A 13,682-nucleotide genomic window follows, 5' to 3' on the forward strand; every position below is an offset into this window, starting at 1 on the left:
TGGTGTCTCTTATCTAGAATTCAGCATCTCTGTGAATCTCTGGATTAGAGGCTCTATAGATGCAAAGTGGTTTAAATCGCCTTTAACCCCCCCACCCTCTATGCTAAATGTCACATAACACTGTTAGCCTTGTGTAGAGGTCAGAGGTCATGACAGAAATGACAAACAGATGTCACACATTCACAGATATCCAGGTAATGTAAAGCTAGAGTGAGACAGTAAATATATGACTGGCACCTCCTATGGGATCATGTCATGTACTGTTAAGGGATGAGGTGTTCAGTGAATCAATCAGGGAAAAGAACCAGCTTGTACAATAAAAATCAAACAAGCAAACAAAAACCATACAACAGAGGATACCCCAGCAGCACTTTCTCTACAGAGGCACACATTTCTCTGAAAACGCTGAGAGTTGTTGGTTTCTATCAGAGATCTCCACCCATACACACCCAACAAAGCTGTGAAACTATTAATAATACAGTACATGTGGGATAATGGACACTGGTCCTTTTAAAACAGTCTCTTGTCATTTCCCTCTATTCTCAAGTCATGAAACCAATGTGATGTCGTGCTTAAAGCTCTTGTAAAAAAAAATGATGAAAACTTACTGGAGAGTGGTTAAGTGGAGTTAATCCCCTGAGGGGTCATGGGTGTGAGTACAAAACAGAGGATTAACAAAAGCATTAGGATTCATTCATATTGTAAAAGTACAGTAGTTATTCTGATGCCATACACCATGGTTTCTCTGTGGCACCTGGATGATGGTGCCGTAGAGAACGTCTGTCTGTGGGTCACCACAGACGTAAAGAACTACTGACTGCAAATGATGAATAACCATGAAACTCTTAGCAGCAGATGCTGCAATTTCTTGCTCTGGGCCCAAGAGCTAGGCTGATGATGGACAAACATTTCCATCCACAGCACCTGAACAAAATGGAAATGTAAATCACAGCCTGCAGTTCCTCAGAGGGCCGACGGCTTGGTTATTGTTTAATCTCGTAAACAGTTTAACACAACATCAGCAGATTTGCATGTTTCCAGTGGGAATTATATGAAATGCAAAGACTTTGCCTCACCTTAGTTTGGGTTTGGACAAACAGAGAGTGTTTGACACAGCCATCAGAAATGGCTGCAGGAGAAGATACATTTTATTAAGCTTTGGCTGTTCTAGGTTCAGAATATTATAATGTACAGTATATTAAACTTTTTTCTATCTATCTATCTATCTATCTATCTATCTATCTATCTATCTATCTATCTATCTATCTATCTATCTATCTATCTATCTATCTATCTATCTATCTATCTATCTATCTATCTATCTATCTATCTATCTATCTAGTCTATGGTGAATTGTCACACTGATTGTTACGAATAAAAGTTTAATGCAAGTCCATTATTAATGCACAGAATATAAAGAATGTGATATATACCCAATTTCAAAACACTGACTGAGCTGAATGGAGGGGGGCAGCTGGTAAAATCCAGACAGCAGCTTGGCAGCAGTTTCGCCTCTGTTATATAACGCCTCACTTTCGCATGCATTGAGTTCATGATATACTCATTTGTTCGCAGGCCCTGCAATCCCCGTTGGAGTGGATGTTCAGGTGGAGAGCTTGGACAGCATCTCTGAAGTTGATATGGTAAGACAGCCGGTATTCATCCTCTCCTAATGGAAAAATGACCCTATAGGTTGTTTGTGCAATTGGCTCTCTAGGTCCAATTCTGTTGACAGTTTTTCTCAGTTTCTCACTTTGGTGCATTTCTCGCATCACTATTACGTAAAGCAGAAGTAAGCGATCCGGTCGTTTTGGCTAACTTCTTGTCAGCCGATGGAGTTAGCAGTACCCGCCCTCGTCCCTACGTCACCACATTCACGCGCATCCCTTGGCTGCACACACAGAGAGGACCGCCCCTTTATGCCGTTCTCTCTCCTCATTGGATAAAGGTTGTAGGATACAAGGAAAGTTTTCTCCTCGGCTTACAGCTGAGCAGAGTGACTGACAGACAGACCCGTGTTTCGGACCAAACACTCTATGTAAGTGATTGCTGTCGGAAGATATAACTATTTAAGACTTATATTAACACAAATATTCCGCTTACTTCTGCTTTAACATTTGCACAACAGTTTGTGCATTTCTCAGAACAATTAGTACAAACTGCAAAACCTATTTGATAAGCTGCAAAAGCGTGTCACTTGCTCAAAATAGATAGTTCATCCCTCAAATGCAAGTAGCCTATTCATGTCAATGAAACTGTCAGTGTCGATAAGTCCTGACACCGTTGATTATGAATGAGATAGTCAAATGGCTTTGTCATGTTTTTATTATGATAGTTTATTCTGTTTTCCAATGCTCTTTGCAATTCTAATTTGTTCACAGCGTTGTGCAAAAGAAAATACACTACAGTCACATATCTACAACAAACATAAGAAACAAGCTTTAGGTAGAGCTGTGTACAATAATGTGTAAACAATATTGCAGTACATATTGTAACTGAACATACAGAATACTGTAAATCATTCCGGCACATGGTTGGATGGATGGGTGGATAGATAGATGGATGGATGGATGGACAGGTGCATTTCATTCATGACCAGCATTAACCTTTAACAGCCTCTACAGAGCAAAATCTGTATTGATTATAATTATAAGACCTGTTAGTTAAGAGTTTCAGTGGTTGAAATCCTCAAGCTGGTCTTGGACCCACGAAATGGCGCCTTGTGGAAAGGAACAAAGAGTCAAATAAAACCAAACAGACTGCCTGCTGACATTAAAGCCAAACCGCAGCATTCTTCAATCAATAACATCAAGTGATTTATAAAATGCTCACATTTTTGTTTGAGCTCGTAATATTGAAGAACACAGAGCATTTTACGTTTCCATCATTTTATTATTGGTGTCCACAAAAAATTAGGTTTACAGTACATGCTTCAGTTTTCTAGACAAACTTTTTTTGAATACTGTACGTACATCTTGTACTGTACTCTGTTTACTCTGAGCCCAGCCCACTTCAAGGTCTCCTTTCCCCTCTGAAGCTCACCAATCACTGGATTCTGATTGTCCAGCTACACTTTTACACATATCTTTTGGATATTGAAGGCAATACACAAGTGTTAAGACACTAATGTACGATGGTAAGAGGTACATACTGAGGCAAGCCAGAAACTTTGAGGACCAACATACACTTATCCTTTCTGATGGTTCAATGTGAATTATAATTTCTAGTAAAGACTGAAAGAGAAGCAGTTTCGGAGTTTTACCAGTCATTTATATCACATCAGAAAGTGTTACTATACGAAGACAGAAGAAAAATAAATGATTCATACTGTCTATTACTTCATCAAAGAAAGTACAAACATTATGATCAAACTTGAACCTTCGTCATGTATCTTGAAAGACATACTTTCTTAAATGCTTTGAAGTCACAGTTCTTTTGTTTTTTAAGATGAAAGTAACTTTAAAAAGTTATTGCATTCTAGGCTGAATTCCTTTTTGAATCGCACAGAAAATAAAATGTGAGTAAAAAAGACATGAATAACCTTGTTTGGGAAATTATGTCCATTTATCATTAGTAGAGGGAGTTGAAAGAAGCTCTAGTACTTTTAGTGGAATCATTTCATTTGATTGCAATACTTGGAAATCAAACTTCATATAAAGAAAGAAGTTGCCAAAGTCAGTTTAATAAGTGCTTGACAGCCCAAACAATTTTACCCAAGCAGTCCTTGAAGAATAAAGCTGTGCTATTTCTAAAGAGAATGACTCTGCATTTCCAGACGGGATAATTTAGTAGGTAGTTTATGTATTGAAAAGTCACAACAGAAGAAAAGTGGATTTCATTAATCATTTAAAAAGAGTCTGTTGCTATAGAGTCTTCACCATTTGCAAGGTAGTAGGTATCACTTCTTAAATCTTTTTTTTTTTTAACCAAATGAAGTTAGAAATGTATGGGCTTATAAGTGATACTGTTGGAGAACATCAAAGTCACAGGCAGATCATCAGAACTTAGAAGTGCTCTTGCTAAATTTTGATGCGGTGTCGCTCCTTTGGCAATAGAAACTGGTAGATACACAAACACCCCAGTGGAGAGATGTTACTATATTTTATGTGATTCTGGCTCCATTGAATCAGAAGCCCGTGCTCTTTTGCACTGTGTTACTTATGGACATTCGCGCTGATCTATTTAGTACACTTTCTAAGTCCTATTTTAAAGCAGAAGTGAGTGATATATTTGTGTTAATATAAGTCTTAAATAGTTATATCTTCCGACAGCAATCACTTACATAGAGTGTTTGGACCGAAACACGGGTCTGTCAGTCACTCTGCTCTGCTCTGAGCCGAGGAGAAAACATTTATCGTATCCTACAGTTTTTATCCAATGAGGAGAGAGAACGGCATGCAGGGCTGTGTGTGCAGCCAAGGAACGCCGTGAATGTGGTGACGTAGCGACGAGGACTGTTATGGTGCGTTCAAGGAAACTCGTATTTTTCCGACCGTGAAGTGGTACCAGTTCGATCTGGTACGAGTTCACCGGTCGGAAGTTACGAGTGGCCGTTATAGTGACTTTCACCGGTAAAACAGGTCGGAAAAACACGAGTGGGTTGCCTGAAACGCTACAAAGTCGTAAGTTGTGACTTGAAGCTGTAATTTACGATTTCAAAAGCCTGCCTGGAACGCAGCATTAGCGAAAACGACCGGACCACTCACTTCTGCTTTAATTTTAATGAGCTTGATGATATGAATAAATTGTGTGTAATTTTAGCTGGCAAACATTGCATTAACGAATGTGCCAAAGCCTGCCACCTCATCCTCAATAGAAGACTGTCTCTCATGAGTTCCAGTTCATAAAACAACTCTTTTTTGTTTTGTTTCTATGGTACCATAATGTACGTTTTTATTCGTGATAAGTTGGTGTCTCACAACTCTCTTTTTGATCTATCTATCTATCAGTCTCACACTAATTTTGTGATAGAACAATTTTAGTTTGCTTAAAAATAATTGATTTATTGTAGATCATATTATCGTATTATCATTCGGTTCTAAAGGTGTTGGTGCCTATTTCTTTCTGTTTGGATATTGGTGAAAAACAAATCAATTTCATATCAGAAAGTCTTTATTGTCATTGTACGAGTGCAACAGAAGTAATAGAAACACCTGGATGCAGCAGTTATCAATCCCCCTGTCTGCTAACCAGTATCAGAATCAGCCCCGGAAACAAACCAAACAACAAAAGCCTAATTGAAAATCTACAGAAACATACTGCACCACACACAGCTCATACAGAAACAGCTGAGAGCACAGCACAAATACAGTAATTTGTGGAAAACCAACAGGTTCCTCCTTCAGGCTCTATGACTGATGAAGAGGAAGTAGCTCAGACTGGGCTTTTCAAATCAGTTTTATAACAAATTGGCACCTGTAAAGATTTTTTTTAACCCAATCACATAATCAGTTCATATTGTTTTTTGTCAGGACTTTGTTTTTGTTTTTCATGTCTAATAAAAGACCACTACAGTTGTCCAAACATGATTAAATGAATCATGCATGATCTAACAGTAGTTTTCTGAAGTTCACAATTAAAGAGATTCTGGCAGTATTCTTCAGATGTAGAAGTAAAGACAGAGTAACTCTGGTGTCTAATGTAAGTTGAGGCTGGAAGGGAACATCAGCCTTCTGACGGAATATTAGATATTTTCGACAGAATCTGTGTGTGATGGTCAATTGGATGAAAGAAGTCAATGTAAAACTGTTTTCACCACCATCTATACAGTCTATATATTATATCTATACTTAATGTGCAATGAGGAGTAAAATAACTTTTAGTGGGCCTGAATTCATTTTCTGGCTTTAAGTGAGTTCAAATCCAGAACAACTGATTTTTTATTCATTTAACATTTGAATAACTTGCTGTCTGTGGTCTTTCAGTTTAAGAATGTGCAGAGCTCAGGAGCTTTGAAAGGCTGAAATTGTTTTTGTTTGTTGGGCGGTTGCCAGGCAGACTAAAACTACTCATGATATGAAGTCAGTAGGAAGGGAAACAGGAAGCTGAGCAAATCTCATTAAATGCTGACAACTGAGCAGTGAGTCAGTGGCCAGCTTCCCAGCTGCTGGACTGTTTGTTGGTTCACACAGCAGCCACATTCAGCCGACTGTGCAGCTCCTGTCAGTCATATCTCACACCGCCTGACTGCAGCCTTCCTGGTTTTGGTGCATGTTAATGGATATGGATATTACACATTTCTACGACTTAATTGTTAAATTATCTCTATTTCTCAATCATGCATTAACCACATACAGTCCACAGTTTGCATAAAGCGAGTCTGTGTATGTTCATACAGATGAAATATAGCATAAGAATAATAAGTACACTGCCAAGAAGGGAAAATAAATGAAAAACAGACCAAACAAATGACATGTGAAAACACAACAACAAAAAAATGAAAGGCCTGGTAAATGGTCAATTGTTCACAGTCATATTAGTTATAAAAGAAAACCATTATGTGAGATTGTAAATACTTGAGAAAATAAGTAACACATGTTTCCCTTGTAGAAATGAATAGTTGAATTCTTCACCTGAGGTCTTGAGCGTCAAGGAGGTTGTAATCACGTGGATCAGTGATGCACTTTTCCTTAGAATTGATTTTATTCAAGCTGTTTGTGAAAGTTTGCCACGAAAGAGATGCCTGTCTTTTAACTTTTCAAAGATCGATGGCTTCCGTGTCTCATAAGTTGAAATAAAATTACTTCTTCTGTCTAATATCTTCCTATGGGAGGATGCTCAAATTTATCAATCAGGAGTTCCTGTGCCATTCAGTCAGGTCAGGGGAGAGAGATAAAAAACATCCAGGGTGCCTCGAAGTCATCGTAGAATAAGGAATAGTTTGGCAGGTAAGCAGGGAGAATCTTGTTGTCTTATTGCTGTCTGTCCTCTGCCGTCTCCACCAGGACTTCACCATGACCCTGTACCTGAGGCACTACTGGAAGGACGAGCGCCTGTCGTTCACCAGCAGCACCAACAAGAGCATGACGTTCGATGGTCGCCTGGTGAAGAAAATCTGGGTCCCCGACGTCTTCTTCGTCCACTCCAAGAGGTCCTTCATCCACGACACCACTACAGACAACATCATGCTGCGTGTCTTTCCTGATGGACACGTCCTCTACAGCCTGAGGTCTGTAAATGTTAGCATCATTTTAGCAAACTTCCTCTGCCCATGACATTTATGTACACATTTATTATTGTTGTAGGTCGTTGCATACATTTATCTTGTCTCGATTTGAAGTAAAAAAAAAAAAAAATGGATTACCTCATCCAGTGGGAAATATCAACTGCTGTGATGTGTTTGAAATGTGTTTCATCAGGGAAAAGGTTGTCAGCTCGAGGAGTGGCACAGGGAGTGCAGTGGTGCCATTGCGGTTTATATTGGGTTCCCCATAATCTGAATGCACAGTCTCCTCATCCCACTGTCCATTCAGGAAATGTGTGCGTTGGTTTGAGTAATTTAAAAGATCATTTCTCCACATTATTTATTAATGTCACAATTCACACGCTGGTTTATTTGTTTATTTGACATTTAGCTTTAAATGACATTTGAAGTCGTGATGGGACATAAATCACCTTCAATTTGTGAAGTGACACCCTGTTAATTCAGTGACTCACCGTGACATTAGGACAGAGAATTGATACAGATCAGATGGTCCAGTGCAAATTTGACATTCAGGGATGTTTACTAATCATCACATTCGAAGTTGAGAGAGCCACAAGCAGGCCTTACTGTATTTTTGCTTGCAGCAGGCAAACATTCAGAGACATATGTGTATTTATTTTTTGTTAAAATGGTTGTTTTATTTTTTTGAGCATATACATACATTAATGTAGGCTAGTTGTTCAATCTAGACCCAGAGTTAGATGACTTAAATGTGTTGTCTGTGTTTATGGCCATTTTTAAGGCAGAATTCAGCAGAAAGCTGAACATCACATACATTTCATTAAGCTGTTTTGGTTGATATGTCGCCATAATGTTCCCATTTACACATCCAGCAGACTCAGACCAACATTAGCATTCCTTTGAAATTTTACTGTCCTTGTAGCTCTGTGTTTGGTCTGCTCTCTGATTGTGTCTTTCTGCTGTTTACTGCAGAGCAGGTAGAGGATGGTGGGTTTATTACATCTTTTAGCTGCAGTTTTAACAAACTCAGTTCAACCTGAACTTTGTCTTGTTTAATACAGTGAATGTGTTGAATGAAAAATACTATACTCAACCATGGCAACAGGAAAATAAAGAGCAAAGCAATGAAGATGATATTAGATAAAGAGTCAGTGAAAGGGTGCAGTGTGCAGTGCACACACGGTGATATTAGCTCCCAGCAATTCTAATGAAACAACATTTCAGTCTGCAGGGATCTCTTTCAGGCTATACAACATACGTCAAAAGAACAACATTTTTACACATCTGTTTTCGACTTCAGTCTTTGCTCACAGTATGAGAAATTATCATAGATTAGACCAGTAATGCACAGTAAATGGTTTGGTGCATTGGAAACAACTGAAACAAGTTGTTTTCATCACAGAATCATGGGGTTATAAAGGTGGACGGTGAATAGATTTGATCTGAGCTGATGATGCGATGCTGTCTCTGTTCTGACATCGATTCATCACAGAGGATGTAAAGTTGGTAAAGATATGCCACGGTAACAAAGTGATATCCAACCAGGACTTTGATCTGCACCCAACATAAATGATTGTGTTGCCATATCCACTCTCCACTTTGATATTGACTGTATGGATGAGGAAATGCAGGGCTGTATCAGACAGAAATCTTTCTCAGCCCCAGCAGAAGAAAACCTGCCAGAGCTGGTTTTAAGTTAGGATTAGTCAGTCAACTCTAGATGAACAAACTCAAGACATTTACCTGAGGCAAACCGAAGGCCTGCAACTTTGATATTTAAAGCAGAAGTAAGCGATCCGGTCGTTTTGGCTAACTTCTTGTCAGTTGATGGAGTTAGCAGTCCCCGCCCTCGTCCCTACGTCACCACATTCACGCGGATCCCTTGGCTGCACACACAGAGAGGACCGCCCCTTTATGCCGTTCTCTCTCCTCATTGGATTAAGGTTGTAGGATACAAGGAAAGTTTTCTCCTCGGCTTAAAGCAGAGCAGAGTGACTGACAGATCCGTGTTTCAGACCAAACACTCTATGTAAGTGATTGCCGTCGGAAGATAGAACTATTTAAGACTTATATCAACACAAAAATTCCACTTACTTCTGCTTTAACAATTGTTTGGCTAAAATATAATGTAAAGTTACCATAATCTCTTGTTTATGACAGATTATTATTATTATTATTATATTATTATTATATTAACTATACAAATATATACCTTGTAACATTGCATATGTTATAACGTTATCTACCGCTCTATTGATTGTTTTCTAGGGTTAGCAAAACAGCAGAAAATTGACCAGACTTACATTGTTCCTCTTTAACACACATGGTTCTTTCGCTTTTCTGTCGCACTCTGATGTCATCTCTCCTGTGTTTGTATCTGACTCACTATGTGTGGTGTCAGAGACTGTAATAGCTAATTAGTTAATTAGTTAACAGTCAATAATTTACAGTACAGTATAGATTAGCAGTCTGAGCCTGGATAGCGACCTTTCACCCAGACATTAGAATAGCCCTTCAAGGCAGCTCTGCTCTTCCTCTCAGGTCAGCCTCTGGGCTAGCTGGTTAGCAAACTAACATCAGTCCATGTCTTTGCAACACAATACACAGATGTGTTTGAGTTTATCTCTTCACATTCTGTTGATAACTTTTTCTTCTTTCCACTGGAATTTGTTTGACCATCCACCCAGCTCCACAACATGAAGCTGACCTGGAGCTCAGTGGGTGGTCACAGATTCACATCTATTAACAGCCTGTTATTGGGAAAAGTGTCCTGGTTTCCCAGGGTCACTGTAGGATCTGGACTGAATTCAAAAGCCAATACTGAGGCACAGCAGGTTTCATCAGATGGGTTTACAATCAATCATCTGCGCAACTGACCAGATTTAGTCCATACAGACCTTTTTTATCTGGGGCTGTGAATAACTAAATGACTCGTGATTTCACATGTTTCTACAAGTCAACCTGTCTGATCACCACGGTCAGCAGCTGCAGCTCAGGATATCAAGGTACAGTACCTGAAAAATACTACAATTACTTTCATTTGCATAAAAGTCTAACTCTTTGTTGGCATTATGCACAGCCAAATTTCAACATAGTTTATAATAGTTTTGTATTCAGTTTCTTGACACAATATGTCTGATCAAGAGAAAATAAAAGTCCTAAGAATCCTCACCTTTACCTCTGTTTAGTCTGACTGTGATCTGTACACCTGTGTGGCACATCGGAGCAGCTAAAAGCAGTTTTCCTCTGAGGCAAGTGTCATAACATCAGACTTGAACGATCCCAAAGAAGGAAAATGAATTTAGTGGAGCTGACCTTTTGTTTTTATCAAGGTTTTACTGAATCTTCTTTGAAGAAGAACTGAAGGCCACTTCACCCTGGGCCTTATTTTTGCTTTTATTGCCATCATAAATCAGTTTTAAGCATGCTACCTTCAGCGAGACCTGAAAGCTGAGAGAAATCAATTTTCCACTTCCTCAATCTTTTATGTGAGGTGTTGTTCTGTAAGAAAATGTATTTATATGGTTTTAAGAACCAAAACCATTTCAATGTGGTTTCATTTCCCCTCTACAGACCTTTGCTAACAAAAGGACAGTGTCAGCCAATCAGGTGAGAGGAGACTCTGAGCCTCTCCTCTGATTGGATTATTGTTTTCTGAGGGATTCAATCAAAATCCAGCAGACCTCACAGGTAAATACTGAGAGAAACTAAATCCTGCAGTCCTGGGTACAGGTGGTGGTATTGGCTAAGTATAATATGTATGTATCCAACTGTTAAATTAGTATTCAAATGCAACTATTACAGCACACAAAGTCGCTACTGATGCTGTGCAGCCTTTAAATCAATGTCCAGTCATTTCTGTATCTGCTGCAGCCAGAGGAATCAGTGTGTCTGTCTCTTTTCGTGGATTACCTCATCCACGTATTTACTCCCAAACTTGTTTTGCTCAGATTTCTGTGTAATTACGTTCATATTCCTCAACTTGTCAGACTGTTGCGCGTGTGTGATGCAGCTGAGGACACAATGTTGAGAGTAGATACGTCTTCTGCAGATGTCTGAAGTTCTGTTTGTAGTTCTGATCGAGTCCAAAATCCCCAAAATCGTTGACGTGGAACATCATGAATTATTTTTTCAGACACTCCATGAGTCATACGGGAAGCTCACTTTAATGAACACTGAGCGCACACCAACCTCCTGGAAGCTCCTTTAGATCGGGAATGTTTGCAGTTAAGAGATTAACTGATTATAATCCAGAGCGTCACACAGCTCCATTTACATATTGTCAAACTCACAGCAGCCTGTAGCACGGTGTCTCATTCTATGACAGATTATTAGGGGGGAAAAAACATGAGGTGGATGGATTAAGATGTAACTAGTTTACTAGAGTCTGATTCTGGGTCAGACTTTAGACTTTTTTTAAGGACAGATTGGAGGCGGAGGAGGAGGAGGGGGATATGTTAGAAAACAGCAGAATGAGGAAATCCATATAAACACTGAGAGTGAAAACATTTGGTAGCATATTTATTTTGCATAAATTGGATATCTTGTCAACAACACTGCATCTGAAATGCCATCATTACATCCTAAAAGACAGAATTCCACATTCAGTAAACATTTCCTCCTTAAAATGTCTCATAACATCTGGATTTAGATTTTGTCCCCAGTGTTTAAATTGATCATCCAAGCAGAGAAATCTGAAATCTGTGATCTTAATCCCGGTGACGGTCCGTTTCGCTGGTCGCCTCTCAGTGACATCATATCCTCTATGATCATTTGTCGGTGTTAATTTTGTTTGACAGAAGCTCAACATTGACTTTGATCTAAATTCAAAGCATAAACATTTTTAACACCTTTTGTTTTTGACTTCATATTTGAACCAGATGAAGGATTTTCATCAGTGTGTCATCAGAGAAACAAGCTGAATAAATGTTAGACAGCTCGGCTCCCAGCTGCTGGAGACGTCCTGTTCTGTGTCCACTGAAGTGAATCTCAGATTTTAATCCTCTGTTCTGTTTGTTATGGAGAGAAGGAGGAGGAGCAGGAGGATGAGGAGGAGGAGGAGGACACCTCTGTGGAGAATTTGTTTAGATTACAAGTTTAAATCAGAGAAACAAGCTGAGCCAGCTCTCCCCTGACATCTCTGTCCTCTGTGCTGCATCAGTTAAACACTGAAGGAATCCTAACAGGGAGAAGCTCACAGCAGGAGAGCGGGGTAAAATGAGCCACTTCTCATTATTCAGGATCACTACATCAAGACAGCTGTTGCTAATTAATGTATCTACATATATTTCAGGATGTCGTGCACCCCTACAAACAAACAAATTAGTGTAAATGTAACTGTTTTGAAATTATACCGTGTACAAAATAAGTGGTCTCATGGCACAACACAGTTGAGCATAGGAGCAAGTTGATCCACCCCCCTCCTTCTCTTCCATCCATCTCCCACCTCCCCATTTACTCAATATTCCACCTATAGCGGTTACAGATTAACACAAACTGCTGGGACCTGCTGCTGAGTTACTAACTCAGTGAGGTTTGGGGAGTTTTGTGATTCCATTGCATCTTTCTCTTTGAAAGTAAAGCTTTGCTTATCATAAACAGCTTTACCTGTTCCCTGGAACTTACTTACGGTAATCGTAAACATCCAAAAATCTTAATTAAATAATTAGGGCATACAGCCAAAATAAACTCAGGAAGTATATCAGGCAGGTGGCTCAACTTACCCCAGAGCTACTGTACCATATTGACTTTATTAGTCCCCACAGTTAAAATGGTGCACTTTAATGCTGAGTTTACTACGTCATGTTGTAACTCATAGATACCACAACTCTTTTGGTCTAAACACAATTCTCATGAAACTTGTGATCGACTGAATTCACTTTCAAGAGTGAAAAATGTTTTTTTGGACATAAATGTCTAATCATTCTACCCATGTTGTTCTTACTATCATAGACTCCATGAAATGATGCCTTCCTTCTAAATCATCAGGATAAACAAGCGTCTATGTAAACAAGTGGTCCGCCAGCACGAGGCAAAACAATACAGGCGTGACAATATGTTGTCATGGTGATGTCGTATTGTTTACCTGACCCATGTTTGTCTTTCTCTCGTCGAGTAAAAAACAGTATAAGAGAAAAAAAAGGGGAAAAAAACAGTATAGTATTGGTAACAATAACAGTATTGGTTGTCAGTGAGAGTCCAGAGGGTTTGGATTGCCACTGAAATAAGCCAACAATATACACACATACACACACTATTCACCCTTGGGGTCACTGACATAATGTGTTGGTTTGCCGACGGCGTCATTCAGTGAGAGTCACATGCTCAATTTTTCTTGTGGTTTGCTAGTAACATGGGATGGCTCTTGCCCCTAAGCTCAATTTATCCCAATCTCCCCTAATGGTGGTGAAGACAACAACTCACCATTTATTGTGATTCTCTCCTCTGAAATGTTTTTCTGACAGCATGCGTCATATTTCCCTGTTAGGGAACCTATAGAAGCTATAAATAGTGTCAG

At 39.2% G+C, this 13,682-nt stretch overlaps 1 protein-coding gene across 1 annotated transcript in view; it reads left to right on the forward strand.

Annotated features, from left to right (window-relative positions):
• The window catches only part of gabrr2a (gamma-aminobutyric acid type A receptor subunit rho2a), a gene marked incomplete at both ends in the record, with an annotated part of 55,151 nt that overhangs the window by 25,063 nt on the left and 16,406 nt on the right, over positions 1 to 13,682 (forward strand). The window contains 2 exons of the mRNA XM_083998963.1: positions 1,576 to 1,643; positions 6,945 to 7,168. Of these exons, the coding sequence (XP_083855089.1) occupies positions 1,576 to 1,643; positions 6,945 to 7,168 (292 nt within the window). The remainder of the gene's footprint in view (positions 1 to 1,575; positions 1,644 to 6,944; positions 7,169 to 13,682) is intronic.

The sequence above is a fragment of the Trachurus trachurus genome (assembly GCF_905171665.1).
Source record: "Trachurus trachurus genome assembly, chromosome: 22".
NCBI lineage: Eukaryota > Metazoa > Chordata > Actinopteri > Carangiformes > Carangidae > Trachurus > Trachurus trachurus.